Below are 27,905 nucleotides of genomic sequence, written 5' to 3' on the forward strand. Positions count from 1 at the left end.
TAATGTTTTACAAAACTTTTTCATTTTCAGTCGCTTTGAAGCGTATGCTGAATTTTAACGTGCCTCATGTTAAGAACAGCACAGGAGAACCAGTATGGAAGGTGAGAGCTTTATTTTCATGGGAGGTGATTTTCTTTTTCCTAGCTTTTGTAGAGTGAATTCCTTATGTAACACATAACAAATATGTAACTAACATTTATTCATAGTCTTATTTTGAATTCTTTTGATAAACATCTTCTGGAATAGCATAGGCCTCAGCTTCTCTCTTATTAAAGTCTTTTCTAGTCTTGTAAATTGTTCTTTATCCAGCTTGATGTTTCATTTCATAGTTTCACAAGTCCAGACTTTGGATCTTACAAGTTTTCTCATGGTTACACAGATTGAGAGGAATTTACCTATCTTGACCCACTCATTGGAGAATGATCTGTAAACTATATTTATTGTTAATTAATTTTTGAGACAGTAAAGTGTCAGAACTGTCTGTTGGACCAGAAATTGTTTTCTTTGTCCTTGGAGAAAGGATGGATAGCATTTGAAATACCTGTTGTTTATGCTTCTTCATTTAAAAATTCTTGTTGAAACAGTATCTTATTTTTTTTAAGGGTGGGTCATGGGACTTGAACACTGGGCCTGGGCGCTATCTCTGAGTTCTTCAGCTCAAGGCTACCACCCTACCCCTTGAGCCACAGTACCACTTCCAGTTTTCTAGTGGTTAATTGGAAATAAGAGTCTCACGGACTTCAGTGCCCTATTGCTGGGCTAGCTTTAAACCAAGATCCTCAGATCTCAGCCACCTGAGTAGCTAGGATTACAGGCATGAGCTACCAGCCTGGCTGAAATAGTATCTTTTTTTCTTCAAAGAGACAATAATACTGTGAATTAGAATCAGATTGATCACCTGGGTGAGATTTCAGTCTGTTCTGAAAGTTTTTATGAGTCCTTGCAACTACTTTGGATTAATTCTCAAGGTGGTTGTGATCTTCATTGAATTCATATCAGTTCAAGCTACAGTGTTCCCTAGGTCTTTCTGCCTTTGTGTGTGTGTGTGTTCATTGTATTTCTAAGGCCTATCGTGAGCTATTGAGTTAAGAGAATTTCTTGGGTAACCATTTGTATCCATTATTTTCCCTACCTGTCACTATTATACTTTTACAAGGTGAACAATAGAGGTACAGTGAACATAGCTGTTATCTGTAAAGGATTGTAAGACCCCATGCTAGAGAATATCTGAAAGTAAAAGTAGTACCAAACCTTGTATAATCAGCCCTCCAATGTCTGTGAATTCCCATGTGTAGATTCAACCATAATTGTACAGTGCATTCAAAGGCATTGTTTTCAAAATTCCTTAAAACAATACAATTAGTTGTATAGCATTTAAAGTATATAGAAGGGTTGTATAGGGTATGTGGAAATCCTGTTTTATACAAGGAACTGGTATATCCATGGAGTTTGAAATCTGTAGTGTCTGGAACCAGTCACTCAAAGATACTCTGGTAGCAATGTGTGTACTGTTTTTTTTCTCATATATGTCTGCCTAAGATATAGTTTAATTTGTAAATTAGACATAGAGTTGAATATAACTAATGAACAGAATAGTTAAGTCAAAGTGATGATATAAATTGTCAACATTATTTTTGCACATGGGAGTCATTATCAAGTAAAATTAGGATTCCTCAAAACCATTCACTGTGACAGCAGATCTGATAACCAAGGCAGACAGTGACCAATGAGCAGGTTGTATATACAGAAGGAGTATACTTACTGGGCAGACAGTTCATGTTCTGATTAGTATGGGCCAAAACTCTGAGAGGGTTTTTGGCAGGATGAAATTGAGTATGTGAAATTTCATCATGCTACTTAGAGTAGTACAGAGCATCAAACTTAAGGATTATTTATCTCTGGGATTTTCCATTTAGTATTTTCTAAACATGGGTAAGTAAAACTGAACTGGGAGAGTACAAGAGGAGAGGTAACATTGTCCAAAAAATAAACATACTCATTACCTGACTTACATAACTGTAACCGCTCTATAAATCACCTTTGCAATAAAAAAAGAAATGACAGTAAAAAATTAAAATTAAAGGAAGTGAGGCCAGGAGTGTGGCCCATTAGTAGAGTGCCTTGCATTCATGAAGTTCTGGGTACTATTCCTCAGTACCATATACACAAAAAAAGCAGGAAATGTTGCTGTGGCTCAAGTGATAGATCACTAGCCTTGAGAATGCTCAAGGACAGTGCCCAGGCCCTGACTTCAAGTCCCAGGACTGGCAAAAAAAAAAAAAAAAAGAAAAAAAACCCTGCACATAAGGGTGAGGACTACTATATATACACAGTTAAAGAGCCATTTTTGAGAGTGATACAACTTTTCTTATAGCTATAACAAGGAAGCTGTAAGCTTCGCTAGAGGAAATTGTGACATTTAAGAAAGATGTGTTTTCATAACATTTCATCCTCATGAAATTTCTTTCTCCATAAAGGATTTTTAGAGTAGTTGTGTAAAAATAGCAGTTGAAGGTCTTTTATTTGTCTAATTCAAGCTAATTTTGAGTTCAAAGCCCAGTTGTACTTCTTATCATTCCTCAAAGTGTCAGTGTTAATATTTTCAGGATGTGAGAAAATGAATTTGATATTTTAAGGCTATCAGTTTTTGTGTGTTTGTATATGCAGTCCTGGGACTTCATCTAGAGGTTAGGTGCTATCCTGCATTTCAAGGCTAATACTCCATCACTTAAGCCACAGCTCCAGATTTTCATAGACTTTCCTGCCGGGCTTCAATCCAAGATTCTCAGATCTCAGCTTCCTGAGTAGCTAGGATTAAGGTATGAGCCACACCATATGCCCAGCATACGGCTATGAATTTTTTTTGGGGGGGGTGGGAAACCATAGGGCTTGAACTCTGGGCCTGTGCATTGTCCCTGAGCTCTTCAGCTCAAGGCTACTGCCCTGCCCTTGAATGGCTATCAATTTTTATATTACTGGTTTTGTTTTTAGAAAGAATGTGTGTGCACTGGGAGAAAAAGGACAACAGTGGAAGTGTGCTCAGAGTCATTTACTAAAACTTAAGATAGCCAGACACCTGGCAGGAAAGTCTGAGACTCTTCATCTCCAATTAACACCCCAAACTGGAAGTGGCGATGTGGTTCAAAGTGGTAGAACATTGGCCTTGAGCACAAAAGCCCAGGGACAGTTTCTAGGCCTTGAGTTCAGTCCCAGAACTGACAAAAAATAAAAAAAATGTAAAGCTTTCATAGTCTGACTTTTTTAATTTAGAAAAATGGTTTTGTAGGAAGTCTATATAGATGGCCATGCTAAGTCCTATAATCCAGCAACCCAAAAGGTAGAGAGATTGCAAGTGTCACAGTTTGAAGCTACCCTGGGCAAAAAAAAGTTAATGAAACCCCATCTCAGCCAAAATACGGAGTATGGTAGCATGTGTCTGTTACCCTAGCAACTCAGAGAGCATAGATAGGAGAATCCCAGGCCACTCCCCAGCCAAATCTGTCACCTTGTTGCTCAAAAATAATAGCCAAAGTAAAAAATGGTAGAGCATCTGCCTGTTAAACATGAGAATTTCAAACCTCAGTAATTTAAAAGAAAAAATTGTCATTATTGATTTATTTTAATCTAGTTATGATTTTCTGAATATATTACTGAATATCCAGGTATAGTAACATACTTCTATATCCTGTACTACTTAGAAGGCAGAAATCGGGAAGATCATAGTTCAAGGCTAGCCCAAGCAAAAAGTTTCTCAACAAAGGAAATTAGGTATGTTGATACATGCCTGTAATTCTAGGTTTCCCACATAAAATTTCAAGACCAAGTCTGAAAAGTAAAGTGAAAAGATGAGAGCCCAGCAAGTGCTAAATGTTGTGTTTGAGACCCAGTATTACCAAAAAACAAAGTAGGTTACTACATGAATGGATATTTTGGCGAATACTAATAGAAAATGTTGAATCAAAGTATACTTCAACATTTTTAATATGAATTATATAATTGTACATTAATGATGTTTTTTAAAAAAAAAACATTTTTCCCCTAAGGTGCTCATTTATGACAGATTTGGCCAAGATATAATTTCTCCTCTGCTATCTGTGAAAGAACTGAGAGACATGGGGATCACTCTGCATCTGTGAGTTGATAAAGTATTTCTGTTAACAGCATTTACTTTGAAAAATGTTTTGAAAGCATTATTTTGATCACCCAGAATCCAATTACTAAGGAACATTTGAAAGGAAAACTACTTAGTTTACAGTATATAGTGTAAACAAATTTTCCCCTATGTCTTTGATTCAGTCCTGATTTCTGAGATTAAAGATGATTTCTTTTGCTGAGACTCTGTCTTGAATTATTTTTTCATAAAGACTTGGTTTACTGTCTTGTAAGGTTAGAGAACAGATACTCTTATGCTGTCTTCCCTCTCTGAAAGGGTTTTGATGGAGTCAACTTTCTATAAATGCTGTTTGCTTTGTGATGCTTGGGATTGAACACAGGGCCTCACGCTGACTAGGAAAGCACCTAACACTTAGCTATGCCTGAGCTCCAGCTGCATCATTCCAAATACACTTTTCACTTTTTTTTTTTTGTACTTTTCACCATTTTTTGTGCTTCTGTGATTGGGACCTATAATTGATAGCATTTCTAGTGGGTAGCATTCTTCTCAATAGTACATAAAATATGCCCTAAAATTGGTAACTACCCTAGATTTGGTGAAATATTCCATTTGGCAGATTTTCCTTTCATTTTTTAATTTCTGGGCACTGTCCCTGAGGTTTTTCTGCTAAGGCTCACGCTCTACCACTTGAGCCACAGCTCTGTTTCTAGCTTTTTTTTTTGATGGGTCATGGGGCTTTAACTGGGCCTGGGTGCTGTCCCTGAGCTCTTCAGCTCCAGGCTACTGCCCTGCCCTGAACCAAGCCCCATGTCCTGTTTTCTAGAGTATTTTCTAGAGGTTAATTGGAGGTAAGAGTCTTAGCTCCTTTTGTGCCGGGCTGGCTTTGACTCTTGATCCTCAGATCTTAGCCTCCTGAGTAGCTAGGATTATAGGCTTGAGCCAGCACATCCTGTTGATGAAACTCTTATCTCCAACATCACTAGACAACAGGGGAAGTAGGACTGAGGCTTAATGGGTAGCCTGGACCTGAGGAGCTCAGGGACAGTCCTCAGGCCAAGTTCAAGCCCCATGACTCACAAAAAAAAAAAAATAATAAGATCAAATACAGCAGCCATATCATTATCCTTCTCATTGTTAGTAGATAGACCAAAGGAAATACAGCTCTGGCAGCAGTTTGTGTCTTTTTCTTTTCTTGATAAAAGATGATGACTAGAAAAGAGAATGTTCTAAAAATAGATACCATGATTTAGTACTATTGTATATAATATGAGAGATGGATCTATTCTCTTAAGAAGCAACAAGTACCGAATTAGATTGTGGCTGGTAAGTTCAGTGGTAAAATATGCTTAGCATGCATATAGCCCTGCACTATATATAGAAAACAAACATCAAACAAAAGTGGTCTTTTAAGTCTAAGGAAATTTGTTTGAAAAACATAATTCAGTTTTACTACATAGATTAATAGTATTTATGACATATAAACCCTGAGCCTTATTTTAATTGTGTTCTAAAATCTAAGTGCCAGTGATTGTGTGTAGAGATTCCCTTCTTGAATACTTGTTTGTTAAATACGTCATTTAAAATATGATGTAAAAATCAAGGTTAATAAATTCCTTAATAAAAAAAAAAAAGAAAAACATAATTTAGGCTGAGAGCACGGCTCAAGTGTAGAGTCACTGCCTAGCAAGCAGGCCTCAGACCCCAGTATCACCTCAAAAATAAAGAAGGAAAATAATGTTTAATTTTATATGTGGTTAAAATTTTCATTACTTCTAAAGATTCCTGCTTCCCTTTTGGGTAAGCTTCACATTCTTCTACTTCACCCCACATAACTGTTAAAAGGGGGGCAGAGAGTGAGTAAGGTGATTTTTGATGTGCATTAGTTTTCATTTGAAGAGAGTAATGGTAGGAGAATTGTTCGAATGATAGGAGATATTAATCAAAATAGGTAATAACTAAAGTGTTACTTGAAATAAGTTAAAAACTTAAATTTGGAGTTAGTCAAAATAATAACTAAAACAGAGCAAATGAAAAAGTAAAGAGGAATTAGTAATAAATGCTATTAGTACTATAGTAAAAAAAAGTAACTGAAACAGCACAAATGAAAACTAAAAGGGAATTAGGATCTGACCAATAGATATTATTAGTACTGATTAATTCTGTAGGTATGCTTCTGTTTCTTTGTTTTTATTTTTGAAGGAAAAAGGAAGGTTAAGTAGTGGATTAAAAGCAACAAGCAGGAGACCCTGTATAGAAAACAGACTAAAAGCAAAAGGGTTTGAGGGTATAGATCAGTAAACTCAATCCCCAGTACCACCAAAACAGAGTAACAAGAGGTATTAAAGCACCAGTCAAGGTCTGTGAGCTGATGAAGGACTTGGAGAGGAACTTTCTTTTGCCAGTCCTGGGGCTTGAACTCAGGGCCTGGGTACTGTCCTTGGATACTTTTGGCTCAAGGCTAGCACTCTGCCACTTGAGCCACAGTGCCACTTCCAGCTTTTTCTGTGTATGTGGTACTGAGGAATCGAACCCAGGGCTTTGTGCATGCACTCTACCACTAGGCTGTGCTCCCAGCCCCGTGAGAAACTTTTTAAACTATCATTAAATAAGGAAAAATTAAGTTTTATGTTCTCTCTGTCTCCTAGGCTTTTGCACTCTGATCGAGATCCTATTCCAGATGTTCCTGCAGTGTACTTTGTGATGCCAACTGAAGAAAATATTGATAGAATGTGTCAGGTAATACAGATTCTTACTTCACCTGACACTTGGAAGTATCTGACCATTTGCATGTTGAGACAAACTTCAAAAAATGACCTGTGTAGAGAATCTGAAATTTCTTTACACAGCTTCTTTTTCATACTATTTTTGATTTTTAAATACATTAAAAGTTTTAAGGTTTTGTTTTTGCTAGAGAAGCATGTATTCCCAGCCCTTTTTGGTTTTCTAGTCCCTAGACATAACCAGTCTCCCTATCTTTGTCGAGTCAGCCCTGCTCAGTTGTCTTCCTCATGCAGGAGTATATATGACCACATATACATGGCAGTGCCTGTTGTAGTTGATGACAGATGTGAGGACATAGTTTTCTAGATATCTAGGCCTGTGATTTAAGAAAATGACAAAATTTTATTTAAAAACTTATGGATTTAAATTTCACTACTTTTGAATAATTGAAAAGAAATGCTTTGAGAATTAGTAACTAATTATAACACATCTGTGTGCAGTGAAGGAGGTATTTGTTGTATTATATCATATTACCAGAGCAGTGGAAGTAGTGTCTGCCTATATTGACAAGCACTTAATTATGTTAGATTACATAGTTATTCTTCTGGTTCTTTTTCCCCACTTTCCATTGGGATAGGGTCCAATATTAACCTAGGATACCACAAATCTCACAGTCCTCGTCCTCCCTCAGCCTTCTGAGTCCTGGCACACTAGGCATGTACTACCACAGATAGGCTATGTCAAAGCAGTTTTGTGCTTCTAACTAGAAGTAACATTTCGTTAAATATGTAAGTTCATGATTAGAAACATTTTAGTAACCAGAATGCTAGTACTTCGTAATAAGTAATTGACTTGAAATATTTTTTAAATGGTCATTTATATAACCTGCCTTTTGAATTTGTATTATATATATATATATACATGTTTATATATGTATATATAAAATCTTACTGTTGATAACAAAAGATTTTTATTTACAGTCATCTTTTATACTATTCTACAACAATGAAGTATTCATTGTGTTTTTAGGACCTTCGAAATCAGCTCTATGAATCATATTATCTAAATTTTATTTCGGCTATCTCAAGAAGTAAACTAGAAGATATTGCAAATGCAGCTTTAGCAGCTAGTGCAGTAACACAAGTAGCTAAGGTAAGACATTTAGATGATGTGTAAGATATTTTGTTAATGTAAAACTTACAATAATTAGTGTAAGTATCTTATTAACAAATAGTTAAAACAGCCTAAGTATTGTTCAGACTCAATACTTACAGAAACCATTTTGATCATTTAAATTGTTTTCAGCCTAACCTAGGGGGGGGAAATCAAACTAAAAGGATTAACTATTTGAAGAATTTGAAAAACAAGAAACTTTTAAAGTCAGTTTATAATCTTTTTAGCTCAAATTTGAAATACTTTGACAGTTTTATTCTTATAAATTGTACTGAAAGTATTGCATAGTTTATCTGTAATGACTAGAAGCTACATATCATTTCCAACTCGAGTGTCTTCCTTAGAGAGTACAAAGAGGCTTCACTGTGTACCATGCATCAGACTAGCAATCTTATAGTAGCATTTTAATCAGTTTGAACTTGTAAGTTTATAAAACATATTCCTAATAGCCTGTAGTTTTCTGTGCTTCTTGAATTATGAGAAGACATAAATGAAAATTCTAGAGGACTATAGAAGACATAAAAGACTGAATTTGGGCCAGGAGCTTGGCCTAGTGGTAGAGTGCTTACCTAGTATACATGAAGACCCAGGTTCTATTCCTTGGTACCAATACATAGAGAAAAGCTGGAAGTGGTGCTGTGGTTCAACTGGTAGAGCTCTAGCCTTGAGAAAAGCCCAAGGACAGTGCTCGGGCCCTGAGTCCAAGCCGCACGACTGGCAAAAATAAAAAAGACTGAATCTTTTTATATTGTTATTCTTTTTTTTCTTTTTTTTTTGGTGGGACATGGGGCTTGACTCTTGGAATGGTCTCTGTCCCTGAGCACTTCAGCTCAAGACTAGTGCTTATCATGTTTAGCAACAGCACCACTTCCAGTTTTCTGGTGGGTAGTTGGAGATGAGTCTCACAGACTTTGTGCCTGTGCTGGTTTTGAACCTTGAACCTCAGATCTCAACCTCCTGAGTAGCTAGAACTATAGGCGTGAACCACCAGTGCCTGGCTAGATTGTTTTTATTCTTATAGTCTGCTGCTACTTTTTGAAATTTCTTCCATAATGTTTTTATTAACTTTACATTTATTTTATATAAAATAAAAATAATTTGCCACTTATTTAACTATATTTCAGGTAGATTAGAATTTTTCCTCTTTGTTTACACTTCCAAAGAATTGATACAATGTTCTCCCACTGTTTGTTAAAAGAAAAAAATTGTCATGTGAAAAACGATATCATGACTTAAAGTGTAACATTACAGAGAATATAAAATATGCTTACTTGAATTTTGTTTTATGAAAATGTTATTCTATTTGGTAGTAACTGCCTAAAAGCTTATTTTTTGTATTTTAGTTTTGTTTTCTAATATTCTTAATTCTTCATAGTTACCCATAGTTACTTCATAGTTCACACTTCATAGTTCATACTTCTTAGTTACTACTTAATAGTTTTTAGATATTGTATCTTAATTATAATTTTTCCAATTTTTGCCATTAGTAGATTATATCAAACTAAAATTTTTGTTAAGCTTTAATTTTTATTATAAAAATGTGTCTTCCTTTTCTTTCTAGGTTTTTGATCAGTATCTCAATTTTATTACTTTGGAAGATGACATGTTTGTACTATGTAATCAAAATAAGGAGCTTGTTTCATATCGTGGTATGTAAAAATACAAATTTTGTTATTGTTAAAAATGTATTCTAGAAGTAAAAAGTAATGAGTATGTTTAATATACTTAAACTCAGGTTTGTTTGGAAAAAAAGAGTAGAGTTCAGATTTCTACAACATGTAGGGAAATAGTTTCCACACTAAATTCTGTCGTACATAAACCTGTCTTGTTAACTTTGTGTCAGTTGTCTGATCTCTTATGTGGCCACAGAGCAATATTCATAGATATTTTTTGTTTTTGTTTTTGTTTGGGTTTTTTTTGTGCCAGTCCTGGGGCTTGAACTCAAGGCCTGGGTGCTATCCCTGAGCTTCTTTTGCTCAAGACTAGAACTCTACTCTTGGAACTACAGTACCACTTCTGGCTTTTTCTAATAATTACTGTAGATGTTTTGTTTAATATAGATGTTTTGTTGAAATCATTATGATATACTGAGTGTTCTCTACTCTTTTGTACAAATCTGCCTTCTACAAAGCAAGGTAAGTGTAAACATATTCTTCAAAGCCAAAGTGTGCATATAATATACTTACTTTGCCTAATAAAGTGAAAACTTTATATTTGTTGAAAGGTGACATACCTTCAGCAGATGTTGGGTAGTGTTTGGTGAAAAATTAAACATTCACAGCATCTGAGATAAAAGAGTATGAAATAAGATCTAGTTTTCATTTGAACAATATAATAGTAATTTTTATGAAAGTAATGTAGTTTCCTCCATGCAGTTTCAAGTTACTGCTCTGACCTACTAAACATGATCTAGATAAATGAGTAATTTTAGAATACTGTCCATGTCCTGAGCATTTGTAATATTTACATAGTTCTTCCTCTGTTTTGATCCCCTTGGAACCATATATCCACACTTCCAGAGGTTTATTGTGTTTCAATGCAGGTTAAGTTAATTGTGTAGTACTTTGACCTAAGACAAAAATAACATACTCCACCATACTTATGAAACACTAGCCCAAAGAGTAAGAGAAAAGACAATATAAACCTTGAGTTTCATTGAGGTCTATAGCATATTTTGTTGTTGAAATTGAAGAAAATCCCTAAATTGCTAAATTGTTGTGAAAGGGATTTTGGGTGGTTTATAATTTATTAAGTTTTAAATTAGCAGCTTAAAGTTACATGTATAAACCCTAGCTTACCTTGAGCCATTAAGGTAAATTTAGAAGTGCTATATTATTTATAAGCCTGCTTTTAAAAAAGGCACAGCAATTTTTCTTTAACCAATTAATTGAAATTATATGAACTAGTCTTTTTGTTAATACCAGTTAACAAACCTAATCAGAAAACTTACTTGGTTAAAATTCCCTTAAACATTTTATATCACATTTATAAATTTACCATATTAGTTTTTTTTGAGATAATATATTTTTTTTCTTTTTTTTTTTTTTTTTGCCAGTCCTGGGCTTGAGCTCAGGGCTTGAGCACTGTCCTTGGACTTTCTCAATGCTAGCACTCTACCACTTGAGCCTCAGCACCACTTCCGGCTTTTTGCTATGTATGTGGGGTACCGAGGAATCAAACCCGGGTCTTCATGCATGCTAGGCAAGCACTCTACCACTAAGCCAAACTCCCGGCCTCTTTTTTTTAAGAATTTATTAACATTGATTTTTATATCATATTTCAAATGACATGTTTAACAAACAAGAACATATGAGTTTTTTAATACTTCATAAAATAGATAAACTTAGAAACCTATTAAAAACTTGCCCAGGGGCCAGAAGCATAGCCTAATGGTAGAGTGCTCGCCTAACATGCATGAAGGCCCTGTGTTCAATTCCTCCGTACTACATACACTGAAAAAAACAGAAGTGGTACTCATGTGGCGAATGCTAGCCTAAAGCAAAAAAAGTGCCCAGGCCCTGAATTCAAGCAAAAACACCAAAAAACAAAAAAACTTGCCCAAATATTTTAATGATTTAAAAAAAAATGACTTCTAATTAAGCATTCAAATACTGAAACTTTATATTTTATATATCTATCAACTTTAAAAATTTCAGATGTGATCATTTCTAATTTTAAAGTATAATCAAAGGACTAATTGCCCAGGTCTTATTGATACACTAAGAAGATTCTGCATTCAGTGTTTTAAATACATTACACAATTTTTACTCCTCAGAATAACTAACCTCATGAAATAGCTACTATTATTATATAATTTCCATTTTCCAAAGAAAAGCAATAGCTGTTAGACAAGTGCCTTTACTATCAGGAAATGACAGGACCACTTTAGGTTTGCTGAAGGCCTGTACTATCTGAAGGCAGTGCCCTTTTCCATTATGTAAGGATATGGCTAATTCTCCACAAGAATATAAGTGCTTAACCTTCAGTAGATATTTCTAAACATAGACTTGATTTGTTTGTTTCCATCTTTCTCTAAACTTTTGTATGGATTGGTAAGTAAATACCTAGTCAAACTGAGGCTATTATCTCAGACAGAACCATGTTTTTCCCCCAAGTTTGATTGGCATTATTTATGGACAGTTTGACACTGTCGTCATAGGCAAAGGGCTGGGCTGGAGGACTGAAGGGCAATGTACTTCTATATCTGCTTTCCCTGTGCCAAGTGATTGGCAGAATAAAGTAGAATTTGGATTCGCTGAAATCTTACCCTGGTGCCACTTGTTTGATATGAATTAGGTAGATTGGTCTAAGGCTCATACCAGTGAGCCTTAGATGCTTAGCAGGCTGAGATCAAAGAATCATGGTTCAAAGCCAGCCCAGGCAGGAAAGCCTGTGAGCATCAAATTAAGCAAGTTAAGCACCCAAAAAGCCACAAGTGAAACGGTGGTTCTACTAGTGGTAAGGCACTATCCTTGAATACAAAAGCTCAGGGTCACTACCCAGGGTCTGAGTTCAAGTCTCCCAAAAAATATTTATAGCAGAAATGTTCACTGTTACCAAATTAATGTTACAAGCTAGCTTAACAGTTTATAAATTTGAAGATATGGCATAAATTTTAGTCACTGTTTTTCTTATGTTACTTTAGCCATAAATAGGCCAGATATCACAGACACAGAAATGGAAACAGTTATGGACACTATTGTTGACAGCCTCTTCTGCTTTTTTGTTACGTTGGGTAAGTTTTGAAATTTCTGTATTTCTTCACACTAAATCAGCTACTTAGCATCATTTTAACCTACCAGATTTTAATGTGATCCTTTTAATGTTTTGGACTCTGTATAAGCTCTCCCAAGTTGGAATAAATTATTCTAAATTATATAAAAATGTAATTGTTAAAATACCTTAATGGGTTATCCCTCCTGAATAAGCAATCAGGTTGGTTTTTTTTTCCTTATTCTTTTTTTTGCCAGTCTTGGGCTTGAGCTCAGGGCCTGAGCACTGTCCTTGGACTTTTTCAAGGCTAGAGCTCTACCACTTGAGCCTCAGCACCACTTCCAGCTTTTTTCTATGTATGTGGTACCGAGGAATCGAACCCGGGTCTTCATGCATGCTAGGCAAGCACTTTAACCACTAGGCCAAACTCCCAGGCCTTTCCTTATTCTTTTTTGTTGTTTTTGTTCTTGTTTTTAATTGTGGGGCTGAACTCAGGTTCTGAGGACTGTCCCTGAGCTTTTATGCTCAAAGCCAGCATTACCTTTTGAACCACAGCTCCACTTCTGGTTTTCTAGTTGTCAATTGGAGATGAACTTTCCTGCCTCTAGGCAGGCTTTGAACTGTGATCCTCAGCCTCCTGAGTAGCTAGAATTACAGGTGTTAGCCACAAATGCCCCAGTATTGGGTTTTTTGAGTTAAGGTTTTGTTGAGTACTAGATGTCCTGGCTAGTTATAACCTTCTAATATAATGCTCCGATGATTTTATGACAACTTCAATCTATGTGAGCCCTAATTTTCTTTAAATATTTTATCATAAAACTTCTTGGAGCCAGGAGTTTGGCCTAGTGTTAGAGTGCTTGCCTAGCATGCATAAAGAGCCAGGTTTGATTTCTTGGTACTACATACATAGAAAAAGCTGGAAATGATGCTGTGGCCCAAATGGTAGAACTCTAGCCTTGAGAAAGTCCAAGGACAGCACTCAAGCCCTGAGTTCAAGCACCAGAACTGAGGGAGGAGGTGGGGGGTAGAAACTTCTCCAACAGCCAGGTACCAGTGGCTCATGCCTATACTCAGAGCTACTCGTGAGTAGCTCATCTGAATATTATTGTTTGTAGCCAGCACAAGCAGGAAAAGCCTTAAAATTAATCTTACATATAATATTAAACTACTCTAAAAATATAAATATTCTCTCAGATCATCTAAATTTACCAAAATTGCATTTAATATCATAAGACTTTATGGGGGGGCAGGGGTTGGAATTGAAAAAAAAATTTTTTTTTACACTTCTAACTTTGTAAGAAAGTGTAGTTTTAAAAAATTGCTAGCATTTCACATTTTCACTTTTTTATTTACCAAAGTAAGCTTTCCTGTAGAATGGAAGTGTAACAGTTTCAGCAGTTGAATATAACAATGTTCTCAGGTTGCAGGGTGGGTTCAGTGCAATTAGGTTCTATTACTTTAGAATTTTAGCCTTTGGTCACATTCCAGTGATAAAAGGAAGGAAGTCAAAATGTCCAGTGAGTTGATTTGATAGTAAATTGGAACAGCCCACATTACAAGAAGAATGCTTTCTATTATTGTCTAAATTGATTTTTTTAAGATTACACACCTTATTGCTAGTTTGTAAAATAAGAAATGCCAGTCCGCTACTGCTAAATTTGCTAATGCTCTTTTTCTTTTATTTTAAGGTAAATTAAAGTGAATTCTTTGGGTAGATAATAAACTTATTCTTTGAAACTACCTACAAAAAGTCAAAATGCCAACTTATGAAGTATGTAAAATTTGGACAGATTGATTAATCAGTTTCATATAAAAATAGTTCTTGTGAGGCATTAGTGGCTCATGCCTATAACCCTAGCTACTCAAGAAGCTAAGAATGGAGTATCTTGGCTTGAAGCTAGCCTGGGCAGGAAAATCCATGAGACATTTAATCTTCCGTTAACCACCAAAAAACCCAGAAATAGATATGTGGTTCAAATGGTAGAGCAATAGTATTGAGTGCAAAAGCTAAAACAGAGCCCAGGCCCTGCGTCTTAGACACCCTAGGACTATTGCACACAAAACACACACACACAATCCAATTTGAAGGACTCTGGGTTTGTGTTTCACTCTTTTACCTGTTTAATGATAGATGTGCACTGTAAAATAGTGTATTATCTTGTTGGTTTTTACTGGATATTCATGTAAAGTTTTTTTGTATATTTTTTATTGTAATTAATAGAAGGGTTACATTATATACACCAGATAGAAGGTACATTATTTCACAAACATTGATACACTGTCCTTAGACTTTCTCAAGTCTAGAGCTCTACTATGTAAGCCTTAGCACCACTTCTGCCTTTTTTCTATGTATGTGGTACCGAAGAATCAAACCCTGGTCTTCATGCATGCTAGGCAAGCACTCTACCAGTAGGCCAAACTCCTGGCCCATCATGTAAACTTTTTTTTTTTTTTTTTTTTTTTTTTTTGCCAGTCCTGGGCTTGGGCTCAAGGCTTGAGCACTGTCCTTGGACTTTCTCAAGGCTAGCACTCTACCACTTGAGCCTCAGCACCACTTCCGGCTTTTTGCTATGTATGTGGTACCAAGGAATCGAACCCGGGTCTTCGTGCATGCTAGACAAGCACTCTACCACTAGGCCAGACTCCCAGCCATCATCATGTAAATTTTTTAAAGAGATAGTTCTAACCCTTATTTGTAAGTTTTGAATTTATATTGTTACCTTCTACATATAAAACCATATTTTTTCTTACATAGTTTTTTTGTGTATTAGAGGCTATAAAAAAAGAGTTTAATATATTTATACATATATATATATATTTAATGATGTTTTTCTTTGTATTAGAAGTCCTAAATGCCACCAAAAAAAATGAAATAAAAAAAAACTCTTCTGATTTCTACTTTCTTTATTAAATAGAAGGGTCATTCTGAAATCATTTTTACTCCAGCTTTTAAACACTTCTGTGATGTAGTCAAAATTAACAGCTAAAATGGTTGCTAATATTTCTTGTTAAAACAGGTGCTGTTCCTATCATTCGATGTTCAAGGGGAACAGCTGCAGAAATGGTGGCAGTGGTGAGTTTATGCAAATATCACTTGAGTATAAGAAATGTGTGAGCTGTTTTCTCATATGTACCTCAGTATAACATTATGTAATTGCTTTGAGTTATATTTTAGTATGGATAGAAATTTTAAGAGACTCCCTCCCTAATTAACCAGGGGGAAAAAATAAAGGCTCAAGTGGTAGAATGCAAATCCATAAGGAAACCAAGCAGGGCCCAAGGCCCTGAATTCATGTCCTGGTACTGAAAACACAAGAGATGGTAGTCACTGTTAGTTGGAGTAAAATTAGTGAGTCTAGTTTACTAATTCACCCTTAGTGGTTTTTTTTGTGAAATATTTATTCCTTGTCTCTTAAATAGTATTACACATTTATGTTTAATAACAACCTAATTTAGTGAGCATTTGTTTTTATCAGGCACATAATTAATTTTAAAATAACTGCATTGGATATCCCAATATGTTGGAGTAAAATACTCAGTAAATATTCTGGAAGAAATTTGTTAAATTTGTTGGTGAGATTAAATTTCTTTTAAATATCTAAAAGAAAACAAAAAGCATGAGAATTAACAGAAAATGAAAGAAGGTAAGTAGTATAGAGAGCCAGCCAATTCATGGACATGTTTAGGTTTGATAGCCTCAGTAAATCTCTTACTGGTGGAAGGCTCATTTTCTTTCAAGTATTTCAATTCTTGCTAGGGACTTTTTGCACCCTGCACTAGTCTCTACTTTCTCACATGCAGTTCAGCAATTCAGCATTTTTTCTGTGTGGTCAATCTTGGTTTAGTGGAATAATGCTTAAGTAGAGAAGATGGGTTCGTTTGTACAGTTCAGAATGTTCTGTACTTGAAACTCAGTGCTTAGCTAGAAAGTCCTTATTAGTGAAATCAGGCCTGAAGCACAGAAGTCAATGGTCTCTTGCAAGTGCAAGTTATCATGGTACTCACATAGTGAAAAAATTAAAATATTTCATCTTTAGAATCAGTGTCTTAAGAAATTTTAAGTCCCTGGGTTATGAAACTAAGAACACAATGCATTTAAGTATGTGACCTAAGAAAGTGTTAAGAGTTTGTGTAAAATTTGATTTTTTCAGAAACTGGATAAGAAACTTCGTGAAAACCTAAGAGATGCAAGAAACAGTCTTTTTACAGGAGACACACTTGGAGCAGGCCAATTCAGGTATTTTGTTAATATACTTAAATAGCATTTGAAAGTGAAAATGTAGAATTTTCATTGTTGTTTTTCTTGTGTGCTAAATTATCCTTATTCTTCTAAGAGAATTTTTTATAACATAAGAATCAGAGTTTTGATGCAAATTGTCCCTAAAATACAAATGGAAGATTACTCAGTTTATCTTTTCTTGGTAAAAATTTGTTTAATATCTTGGCATACATTTTTCTATTTATATAGCTTTGAAAGAAGCCATTTCACTTACCATTAAACCTTTTCATAACACAGAAAAAGGGAAAATTATACTTCTGACTTTATTTTTATTTCAATTTTTATTAAATCAAAGTACTGAAAGCTCCACTTTATGTTACATTTTTATAATTAATAGTAATAGAGAATGTTGACAAGGAGTAAATTAAAAACCAGCTCAAAATGTCTGTCAGCCAGGGCGCAGTGGCTCACATCTATAATTCTAGCTACTCAGGAGGCTGAGATCTGAGGATCGAGGTTCAAAGCTTACCTGGGCACTAAAGATTGAGACACTCTGATCTCCAAATAACCACTGGTAAATGGGAAGTGGTACTGTGGCTCAAGGGTAGGGTGGTAGCCTTGAGCTGAAGAGCTCAGGGACAGCACCCACGCCCAGAGTTCAAGCCCCATGACCGACAAAACTAAATAAAGTCTAGCAACTATTTAAAGAAGAGAGAAAATTTTGGAAATTTCTTAGTTGAATCAAGCTGTGGGAGGGAAAATAATAGTAAAATAGCTTTTCTCCATCAATAAAAATTTCCTGTAGCAGTCCATATACTTTATTTTAAGTCAGTTTTGATGGATTACATACTTACATATTAATCCTAAATTTGTAATTCACATTAACATTGTTGTCCACCTTAATTCCCACATTAATTTAAGCTGTTCTGATTTCTTTATCGGTCTTAAGTGTTCTTCAAAATGTTTCTCACTAAGCAGAGCAGACACATTAAATTTCTCACCTTTTTAAAAATTAATGTGAACTTTCTATTTAGAATGTTGACATGAGCTTTAGAAATTAAAAGCATTGTTTTATTTGGATAATTTCACAATATTATTAATTTCTTGGATGTATTTTTAAATAACTTTAATCAACTTATTGGACTATTGTTAAATTTACTTCAGCCATAGGCTACTTATTCTTAGCCATATGCTATTGTGATAATTTTTGTTCACAGACATTTAGTAATGTCTAAAGACATTTTTGACTGTCAAAGATCAGTAGATGCTACTAGAATCTAATGATGTATTTATATAGTCTGTTTAAGAATATCCTACAGTGTTAAACCTACTGCAATATACCAGATGAACTCTGCTAATAAGGACTTATCTAGCCTCTAATGTTAGTCATGCCAAGGTTAAGAAACCTTTCTGGAGATACACTTTGTTCCTACTCTGGAGTATTCAATGATAGGTGGTTGATACTATTGTGACTACTTCTTAGCCCAGAGTCAGCGAAGTTAGGAAACTTCACAGACTTATGCCCACAAGGGTCAGAGGGAGGATATGAACTTGGTCAAAGTATACTGTCCATGTCTTTGGAATTATCACAATGAAAACCCCCTTGTACTATTAATATATAATTCATTTTAAAGGGTCAGAAGTGTCCTGCAAAATAGAATATAGATAGCTAATAACCAAGTAGCAATGACTTTTGAAAGCCACAAATACTCCTGATAACCGTAATACTTATAAACTTCTGTAGACATATGGTAATGAAATGACTTTTGTGCCTCAGTTTGCTTTCCATCTAAATTGTAATATGGACTTAAACAGTTCGCAAGTGTCATAGTCCCTTGTTTCTTAAGTGATTAAGTGAATACTGATATGACTGGGTCCCCTATGGCATGATGTCTTTATTTTGTATGTTATAGTGGGGTAAGATTTTTTGATAATTTTTTCTCTAAAGTAAACATTTTGGATTTGTGTTTTTTAGAAAAAAGTCATAATTTATAAAATTTCCATTGTACTCATTGTTTTTCCCAAAAAATGAAGTATATAATAAGTAACTTAATTACAAAAATTATTTGTATTAAGAATTTGGGTAGACCTTTAAGGAAATTCCCTAAATAAGATGTATAACCTAGCATTATTTATAGGTTTTAAGTAGTCCGAATCATTACTATGATTAACTAAATATATTCTAAACCATTTTAAAACAGAGCATTATAGTTCTAGTATTATCATACCATTGATACCAAAATGGCATTACGTACTGGAAAGTTTTAAGAAATTTGAGGTTTATATATTGCTAGAAAGATTCATATAATTTTTTAATGTGTTTACAGCTTCCAAAGGCCTTTATTAGTCCTTGTTGACAGAAACATAGATTTGGCAACTCCTTTACACCATACTTGGACATATCAAGCATTGGTGCATGATGTACTGGTAAGAGGCTAACTACAGCACTTATTACTGAACTATGGTAACACGTAGTAGTACCCTTAGTTTAAAACAAACATCCCCACTATTGAAACAAAGTTGAGAAAGATGAAGCTGAAAAGTATAAATAGAAATCATGATGTGAATGCTGCAGATGAGTTTGCTGGAGAACTAATTGAAGCTAACCCAGGCAAACAAAATTCAAAAACTCTTATTCTCTAATTAACCAGAAAAAAAGCTGAAGCTTGATGAATGGCTCAGGTGGTAGACTGCATTTGCTTAGAATGCTGGAGATTCAGTGAAACACTGAAGTTTAAATTCCAAATTTGTGATCTTTATAGAGTAAATTAGTGGTCTTGTTGGCAATAATGGAAAAGACAAACTAAAGAAAATGAGTAGGCATATATATAGTTTTCCCTAGGGAGAGAATCTGTAATTGCCTTTTTTTTCAGTCGTTGGGAGAGGAGATTTTTAAATAGGAGAGTAAGAGACTCATTTCGGGCTAGACATGGTGGTTTGTGCCTATAGTTTCATCTACTGAGGAGGCAGAGATAGGATTAAAGTTTGAGGTTAGCATGGGCAAAGTTAACAGGATCCCATCTCAAAAAAGAAGGCTGGCATTGTGCTTCGTGCTTGTCATCCAGCTACTCAGAGATAGTGGTGTCATGGTCTGAGGCTGGCCTGAACAAAAGCATAAGACAAGACCCTACCAATAAACAAAAGTAAAAAGCACTGGGACATGTTATAAGTGATGGTGCCCAGAGTTCAAACCTTCATTATTAAAAATCAAAAAAGAAAAGAAAAGAGGAAAAAACCCACAATATCCTTGTTTTCCTGAAACTTGCATTTTAGGAGGAGAAAGGGAGAATGAATAAACTAAATATGTAATGTTAGATCGAAAGTACTGTGGAGGACAACAAAGTAGGTAATAATGAACATGATTGAAATCTTAGGATTAGACAGAAAAACATTTGAGAAAATATCTGAAGGAGATAAAAGTAGCCATAGTGGAAATGAACTTTCCAGGCAGAATTGTGCCGGATAGATTTGCTGATATGCATGTCAAAGCTAGAGTTGTGTAGGGCAGTAGGTCAAATAAGGGTCCAGAGGATGAGCTGAGTGAAAGGTTTAAAGAAAAAATAATTAAGAGGGCTATGAGGGGTAGCCATTTATCATTCAGCTGTAACAAATAACGACTGGAAGTAGGACAGATTTTGCCCATGACTGAGTATGTTGTAAGAACATTCAGTGCAGGAATTTAGCTCACAATTGCCACCAGCACGAGTATGGAGGAGACTGTAGAGCAGTGACTTAAGGTCTTTTCTAACTCCTGAACTTAGAGTTCTAGATTCATGCTTGACTCCTTTGGGTAGAGAAAATTAAAGGGGTCTGTTTGTATAGAAAATATATGTAAGCCGGGCATGGTGGCCCATGCCTGAAATGTAGCTACTCAGGAGGCTGAGATCTGAGGATAATGGTTCAAAGCCACAGACACTACAGTCTGTGAGACTCTTGTCTCCAGTCAATCACCAGAAAACGTGAAGTGGTGCTGTGGCTCAAGGGGTAGGGAGGTAACCTTCAGCTGAAAAGCTCAAGGACAACACCCATGACCACCACCCCCCCCAAAAAAAGATACATGTATAGTATAAAGAAATAATGCTTTGAGACCTTACTGTCATAAGAAAAAATTGGGATATGAGAGCTCCCTAAACCAACCATGGTAGTATTGGTTCTCTTTGAGGATGAATGAGAATAATCAGGAATATGGGTTTTTATACTGTCTGTGTTGCACTAATTTTTATTTTCTAACCTTTGGCATATAAATGTCATAAAATCAGATGGTAGTAAAACTACAAACAGGATTGTTACTGCTTTACTCTTCACATCATAAAGAGTTGGCAGTCTTTGAGAAATTGGTTATAATTGAACAAATTACAATGAGATCCTGTTCATTAATTTTAAGGAAGTTTCTAGATGTGAAAAACTGTTAGAGTTGTCAGAAAGTTATAACCATACCATCACTTCTTAATTTTTAAACTTCAATCTACAAGAATCTTCAGAGCTTTTAAAGTTCTTAATATTTTACCCTTTGCATCCACAAGATGGAGTGAAAGTTCTACATAGAAAATGTTAAAATTGTACCTTGACTTTTTTTTTAATGTCAGTTATCTTTGCCTAAAAAGTTGGATTAGTTATATATTAGACCTTTGAACAGCTATGGCTTTCCTATCTGTCAGAAAGATGATTACTTTCATTTAAGATGGGAAATGCTCTCACACATACAGAAAAACATGTTTAGTTGTGTCCCTTCCTTGTCAGGATAGGAGAAGCAAAATTTGTAGCTAGAAAGTCATGACTTCTTTTTATTTGGTGGGCAGGATGAATGTGATTCAACTGAAAAGAATTCTGTCATAGAGACAACTTCATTTCATCTTATCTTGCCTTTTGTTTGTTTTTTGTGTTTCCAAGTCTGGAAACCTTTCTTTGTCTTTACTTTGCTGCTGACCCTTACTGAAATATTAAGTTGAAATTATACTAATATACATAGGCATCTTAATAAAAATGTACCCTTTTATGCCACTCAAGAATACTACAAAAAGGGGTTTCTAAGTAAAAATTTTAAAGAAATACTTTTCAGATATCATAGAAGCATTTTTTTTTTGTTCATGGAGCCTGAACTTAGGGCCTAAGCACTGTCCTTGGGCTTTCTCAATGATAGCACTGTACCACTTGAGCCACAATACCACTTCTTGCTTTTTCTGTATATGTGGTACTGAGAAATTAAACCCAGGGCACTTTGCGCATGCTAAGCAAGCACTCTACCATTAGGCCAGGCTCCCAGCCCCAGAGAAGCTTTTTTTTTTTTTTTTTTGCCAGTCCTGGGCTTGAGCTCAGGGCCTGAGCACTGTCCTTGGACTTTCTTAAGGTTAGAGCTCTACCACTTGATCTTCAGCACCACTTTTGGCTTTTTTTTCTATGTGTGTGGTACCGATGAATCAAACCCTGGTCTTTCATGTATGCTAGGCAAGCACTCTACCACTAGGCCAAACACCCGGCCCCAGAGAAGCATTTTTACATAACACATTTTCTTAAAATGTGTGATTGCAATATAATAAATGCCACATTCAAAATTGATACTTTGAGTCCAAGGTTGATATTCTTTTGATCCTCTAGTCTTTCTCAATGTAAAACCTCTTGGATAACAGCTATGTTAGCCTCGTTTTAAAGATTTTCCTTATAGTCAAAAGCATAAACTTTTTACACACTTAATCCAAATTAAATGGATATTTTACCATAGTTGTAGACAGGAAGTTTTTATTGAAGTATGTAAACTAAATAAAAGCAAAAAATGATTGCATTCATTTTTTTAATGGAATTTAGAATGTCCCCATATATGTGGCTCTAGCTGATCTTGGGCCAATTTTTTTTTTTTTTTGGCCAGTCCTGGGGTTTGAACTCAGGACCTGAGCACTGTCCTTGCACTTTCTCAAGGCTAGCGCTCTGCCACTTGAGCCACAGCACCACTCCTAGCTTTTCTATGTATGTGGTACCAAGGAATCAGATCTGGATTTTCGTGCATGCTAGGCAAGTACTCTACCACTAGGCCAAACTCCTGGCCCATTGGGCCAAATTTTTGACAAAAGCAATTGATTTATCTAATTTTGGTATTCACCATTCTCCCCTACATCCTAGACACTTAAAAAGTAAAATTTTATAACATTTGTTTCTATATTAATTATAAAGCATTTTTTAAGGATTTTCATTTGCAATTAAATGATTCCTAAACTGTTTCAAATTAAGTTATTCTATCCTTTTGTTGATCATCTTTGCGTGTTTTGAGACAGGGTGTCACTGTTAACCCAGGATGGCCTAGAATTTTCCCCGTAGCCCAGTCTGGCCTCAGCTCAAAATCTTCCTTGCTCAGCCTTACTGTATCTCTTTGTTTACATTTATTATCTTTTCCCTTTGGCCTAAGTTCAGTGGTTCTTTGAGATAAAAATATAAAATCTGTGACATTGTAACCAAGAATTTTTTTCTTATATGGGCTTACAATGGTGATATACAAAGGGGTTACAAGTACATAAATCAGGTAATGAGTATATTGCTTTTGGGGCAGTGTCATCCCTTCCCTTGCACTCTCCCAGTTTTTCCCTTCTGCCCCACCTACCAGTTGTTAATCCATTTTCAATACAGTGTCTAATGAGTACTACTGCTGCATTTGTTCACTCTTTATCTCTCCATTTCTGTGAATCTTACATGTTTTTGTAACCACATTAAAAATGTGAAAAAGAGGACAAACGTATTTTATTAGTTTATCCAAAATGTTATCATTTTAACATAAAATCAACTTATAGTTTGTTTTTTTATATATAAAATCCTATCAGTTTGGTATATATTATATCACATCTCAATTAATGATAAACACATTCAGAGTGTTTAATGACTATTAAACATGTGACTAGTAATAATAGTTTTGGACAGTGCAGTTCTTAATTATAAGGCTCCAGTTCTTACTGGTCCTGCCTTACACCTGTAATTTAAATGCTCAGGAGTCTGAGATCTAAGTTTGGAGCCAACTCAGGCTGACAATCCCAAGAGACTTATCTCCAATTAACTAACAAAAATCTAGAAGTAGAGATGTGGCCCAAGTGTAAGAGTGCTAACTGGTGAACAAACAGGTAAGGGAGAGTGTAAGGCCCTAAGTTCAAGTCCCAGTACCAGGGAATAAACTGAACCCAATTCTTTACAGTTTAGAGAATAAATAAATAAATTGCTTATGACTTACAAATGGTACACATGGAGTGGTAGACAATATTTGTATATTGCCAGCAGACTATATGTAGCATTTATTTCCAGCTGTGATTGCTGAAGTTATAAGGAACTCTAATGACCTTTAAGCCAGGTGCGGTGGCTCACACTTGTAATCCTCGCTGCTCAGGAGGCTGAGATCTGAGTACCAAAGCAAGCCTGGGCACTAAAGACTGTGAGACTCTTTATCTCCAATTAATCACTAGAAAACAGGAAGTAGGGCTGTGGCACAGGGGTCAGGCAGTAGCCTTGAGCTGTAGAACAAAAGGACAATGCCCAAGCCCAGGGGTAGGACAGTAGCCTTGAGCTGAAGAGCTCAGGGATAGTAGCCAGGTCTAGAGTCCAAGCCCCATGTTCCACAAAAAAATAAGTAAAATTAAAATGCTGACATTTATAACTATTTTTGACTCTGAACTAAAAAGATTAGATTGTTCCACTCAATCCAAACCCTTCTAATGTTAGTGCCACAAAATAATATTTCTTCATAGCATTTCTGATTCTTATCTAATATGCATGGTCAAGGGAGAGCTCTTCTTGTAAAAGTCACTCCAATTCAGGATGATGAAACCCTATACTTGGACATTCACTGTTGCAATGGAAAACAATTTTTCTACTATTTTTATATAGTAGATATTTCAGAGAAAACAGAAAAATCAAGGACCTAGGTGATGGCTCAGAGGTAAAAGACCTACCTAGAATATTGAGGTCTTTGACTCAATGCCCTGGACCACAAGAAAAACACATGTAAGGAATTCTGTAATAAAACCCAGTATACATCATTCAGCTTCCTTGGCATTATAATATCTTATAAAAACTACAGGCATCTGTAAGAATGTTTGCACTTTTTATGCCCAACAAAAATATTAAGTTGGATCATACCTAATGCCATTACATATTCTTATTTCTGAATTATTACAAAGAGATATCTTTACAGTTGGTTTGCTCAAATGCTTATTTGTGTACATTGTATTGGTTGATACCTCCTTTTAGTCTCTTGGTTGACAATATTCCTTTTATTCTTTTTAATTGAAATTTTTGTTCTGAAGAATTAGATCATTTTATTTGAGTGTATCCTTTGGTACCAGTGTTATATAGTTATTCATTTATAACATCAGAAAATGTCTATTTGTTACAGTGTTATTGCTGAATTTGATCAGAATGATCATTTCAGAAAGTTTTTTTCTAAAGATTTTAGTGGTATAAGTGCTCCCTCTAAATTATATTAAATACAGTTAGCAAATGGTGACTGATACTGCTATTCCTTCATCTTTTGTAGCTAACATGCTTATTCTCTTATCAACTACGTAGGAAAAATGCTTGATTTTCTTACTTAACAACTTCCAGAATGAGTTCATGCCCTAGCCATCTGCAAAGGTAATCAGTGAGATTAGTTAATTTTTTTACTGTTGTTTTATGAACTTATGGAATTTTATTAGAGATGTTATCAAGCAATTATAATAATTTTGCCCCACAAATGATATCATCTTTGGCCAAGAATACTGGCCTACATGTCCATCCATTAGTCTTTTTTTTTTTTTTTTTTTTGCCAGTCCTGGGTTTGAGCTCAGGGTCTGAGCACTGTCCTTGGACTTTCTCAAGGCTAAAGCTCTACCACTTGAGCCTCAGCACTATTTCTGGCTTTTTTTTTCTATATATGTGGTTCCGAGGAATTGAACCCCGGTCTTCGTGCATGCTAGGCAAGCACTCTTATCACTAGGCCAAACTCCCCCCCTGCCCATTAGTCTTTTATATCTTCCTTGTTTCAGGAATTAAAAATTACCTGGTTCATTGTATCCATTCTTTTTCTCTAGTTCTAATCTCAGCCATTTCTCCAAAAGCTAAGAGTGATAAATAGTACTTGAAGTCCATTGTTTAGAATCAAGAACTGGAATATTCTGTAGCATACTACAGTGTTTTTCCTTTTCCTAAGCTTAAAGAACCCATTTTGTTATCACAGTCATATGAAATTGTGTTAACAATCTAAAATCATCAGTTTAGGACTGGTATCTCATGCTTTATTCCAGCAGATATGTTTTGATCCCATTTTATTTTTCTTTTTTGACAGGCTGATTTGAATGAGCCAAAGAAATATTATGACTTAGATATACCAGAAAATGTGTGAGTTTAAATTTTAAAATAACTTAAAGCCTACACACCTCTATCATTCTGAATGTTATCTCTTTAGCCATTCAAGAGAGCAGTGTTACTATAATACACATTTGTATAATTTTGGCTAGAAGTCCATCTTAATATGTATGTGTTTATACTGATAATACAGGTGGCACATAAAATCTGTGTAACTTGTAGTTCTTTAGCATCTGCGCTTTTCTCATTGAGTTCTGTAATTTTCTAGGTTCATAGAAGCAAGTTGTTTAATAGCTGCCTATAGTTGATTATATTGATTTTGCAGAAACAGAATTTCAGTTCGAAGAACTTTCTATTCTTCTTTATGTGTATTCCTCACTAGATAAGATGATGACTTGAAACTGCCTTGGAGGCATTCATGAACAAATTGAGACCGTTTTTAAAATTAGGAACATAGTATCCAAAATTTCCAAGAGAAATTAGTGTTAGCTTTGAAAACTTCACTATTGAAATAATGATCTGTTTTATAAACTTGAGACAAACTATTTTAGATATTGCCATTGGAATGAAACCCTTATGGAATTACTACATTGATTCATCTACAGTGATCATTATTTTTGAGTTGCTCTCAGTAAAATGTGATAAAACCTAAGGGTCATCTAGGGGGTATATTTGGTCAATGGAGAGAGAGAGAGAGAGAGAGAGAGAGAGAGAGAGAGAGAGAGAGAGAGAGAGAGAGAGAGAGAGAGAGAATATATCATGTTGAAACCCATTTTGTACAATTGAAGTATTACAAAAATAAATGAAACTTTTTTAAAATTCAACTCTTAAATCTGAAAGAAAGTCATGAATACAGGAAATGTACTTGTCTACTCTAGAGAAAGTAGAAAACATCACACTTTTTTGCCTTATTATATTTCATGGATGTTATCCTTAGTTCCTAAACTGCTTAACCTCATAAAAGGATGGTCACACTTTTTTTTTTTTTTAGATTAGAGTTCTTAAATCATGTGCAAGGAGCATACAGAGGCACTTTCAAATGATTGAATGCACATTTCTTTGCCTTTAAAGGAAGAGCCAGAGGCTTGTGGAGGTACTTTACCCTTCCATTATTAAGAATATGAACAGGGTGCTGGTGGCTCACACCTATAATCCTAGCTACTCAGGAGGCTGATATCTGAGGATCACAGTTCAAAACCAGCTCAGGCAGGAAAGTCTGTGTGACTTTATCTCCATTTAATTACCAGAAAACCAGAAGTGATCGGCCCGTGGCTCAAAATGGTAGAAGTACTAGCCTTGAGCAAAAAGTTCAGGCACAGAGCCCAAGCCACGAGTTCAAGCCTTATGACCAACAAAAGAAAAAAGAAAAAAAACATGTGTTCCCTGTTTTTTATGTTTTTCACTCCTCTACTCTATTTCCTCAGTATGAATGTAGTAGAGATTAAAGGATTTTCTTAGTGTGAGCTAGTCACTTCAGTATGAAAACTTAGGTTGTTAACTTCATTCCAGAGTCTTATCTGTGGAATCAAGTAGCTGTTTGTGAGTGCTACAATAGTATTGTGAGTAAAAGAAGTTCTTGCCAAAATAAAAATTATTTTTTACTTTTTTCACATCTGAATGTTACATTTTGTTAACATACAGCTGTCTATG

The 27,905-nt window shown here is 35.2% G+C and overlaps 1 protein-coding gene across 2 annotated transcripts in view; it reads left to right on the forward strand.

Annotated features, from left to right (window-relative positions):
- Scfd1 (sec1 family domain containing 1) overlaps window positions 1-27,905 on the forward strand; it is a 72,598-nt gene that overhangs the window by 2,165 nt on the left and 42,528 nt on the right. Inside the window, exons 2-10 of one of the 2 annotated variants that reach the window (XM_090345338.1) lie at window positions 31-101; window positions 4,044-4,132; window positions 6,760-6,850; window positions 7,865-7,987; window positions 9,570-9,657; window positions 12,654-12,743; window positions 15,739-15,794; window positions 16,873-16,958; window positions 19,268-19,367. In XM_090345338.1, coding sequence (XP_090201464.1) covers window positions 31-101; window positions 4,044-4,132; window positions 6,760-6,850; window positions 7,865-7,987; window positions 9,570-9,657; window positions 12,654-12,743; window positions 15,739-15,794; window positions 16,873-16,958; window positions 19,268-19,367 — 794 coding nt within the window. The remainder of the gene's footprint in view (window positions 1-30; window positions 102-4,043; window positions 4,133-6,759; window positions 6,851-7,864; window positions 7,988-9,569; window positions 9,658-12,653; window positions 12,744-15,738; window positions 15,795-16,872; window positions 16,959-19,267; window positions 19,368-27,905) is intronic. The other variant, XM_090345339.1, reaches the window with a different exon arrangement.

This window comes from Megascapheus bottae, chromosome 14 (genome assembly GCF_031878675.1).
Source record: "Megascapheus bottae isolate mThoBot1 chromosome 14, mThoBot2.hap1, whole genome shotgun sequence".
Lineage (NCBI taxonomy): Eukaryota > Metazoa > Chordata > Mammalia > Rodentia > Geomyidae > Megascapheus > Megascapheus bottae.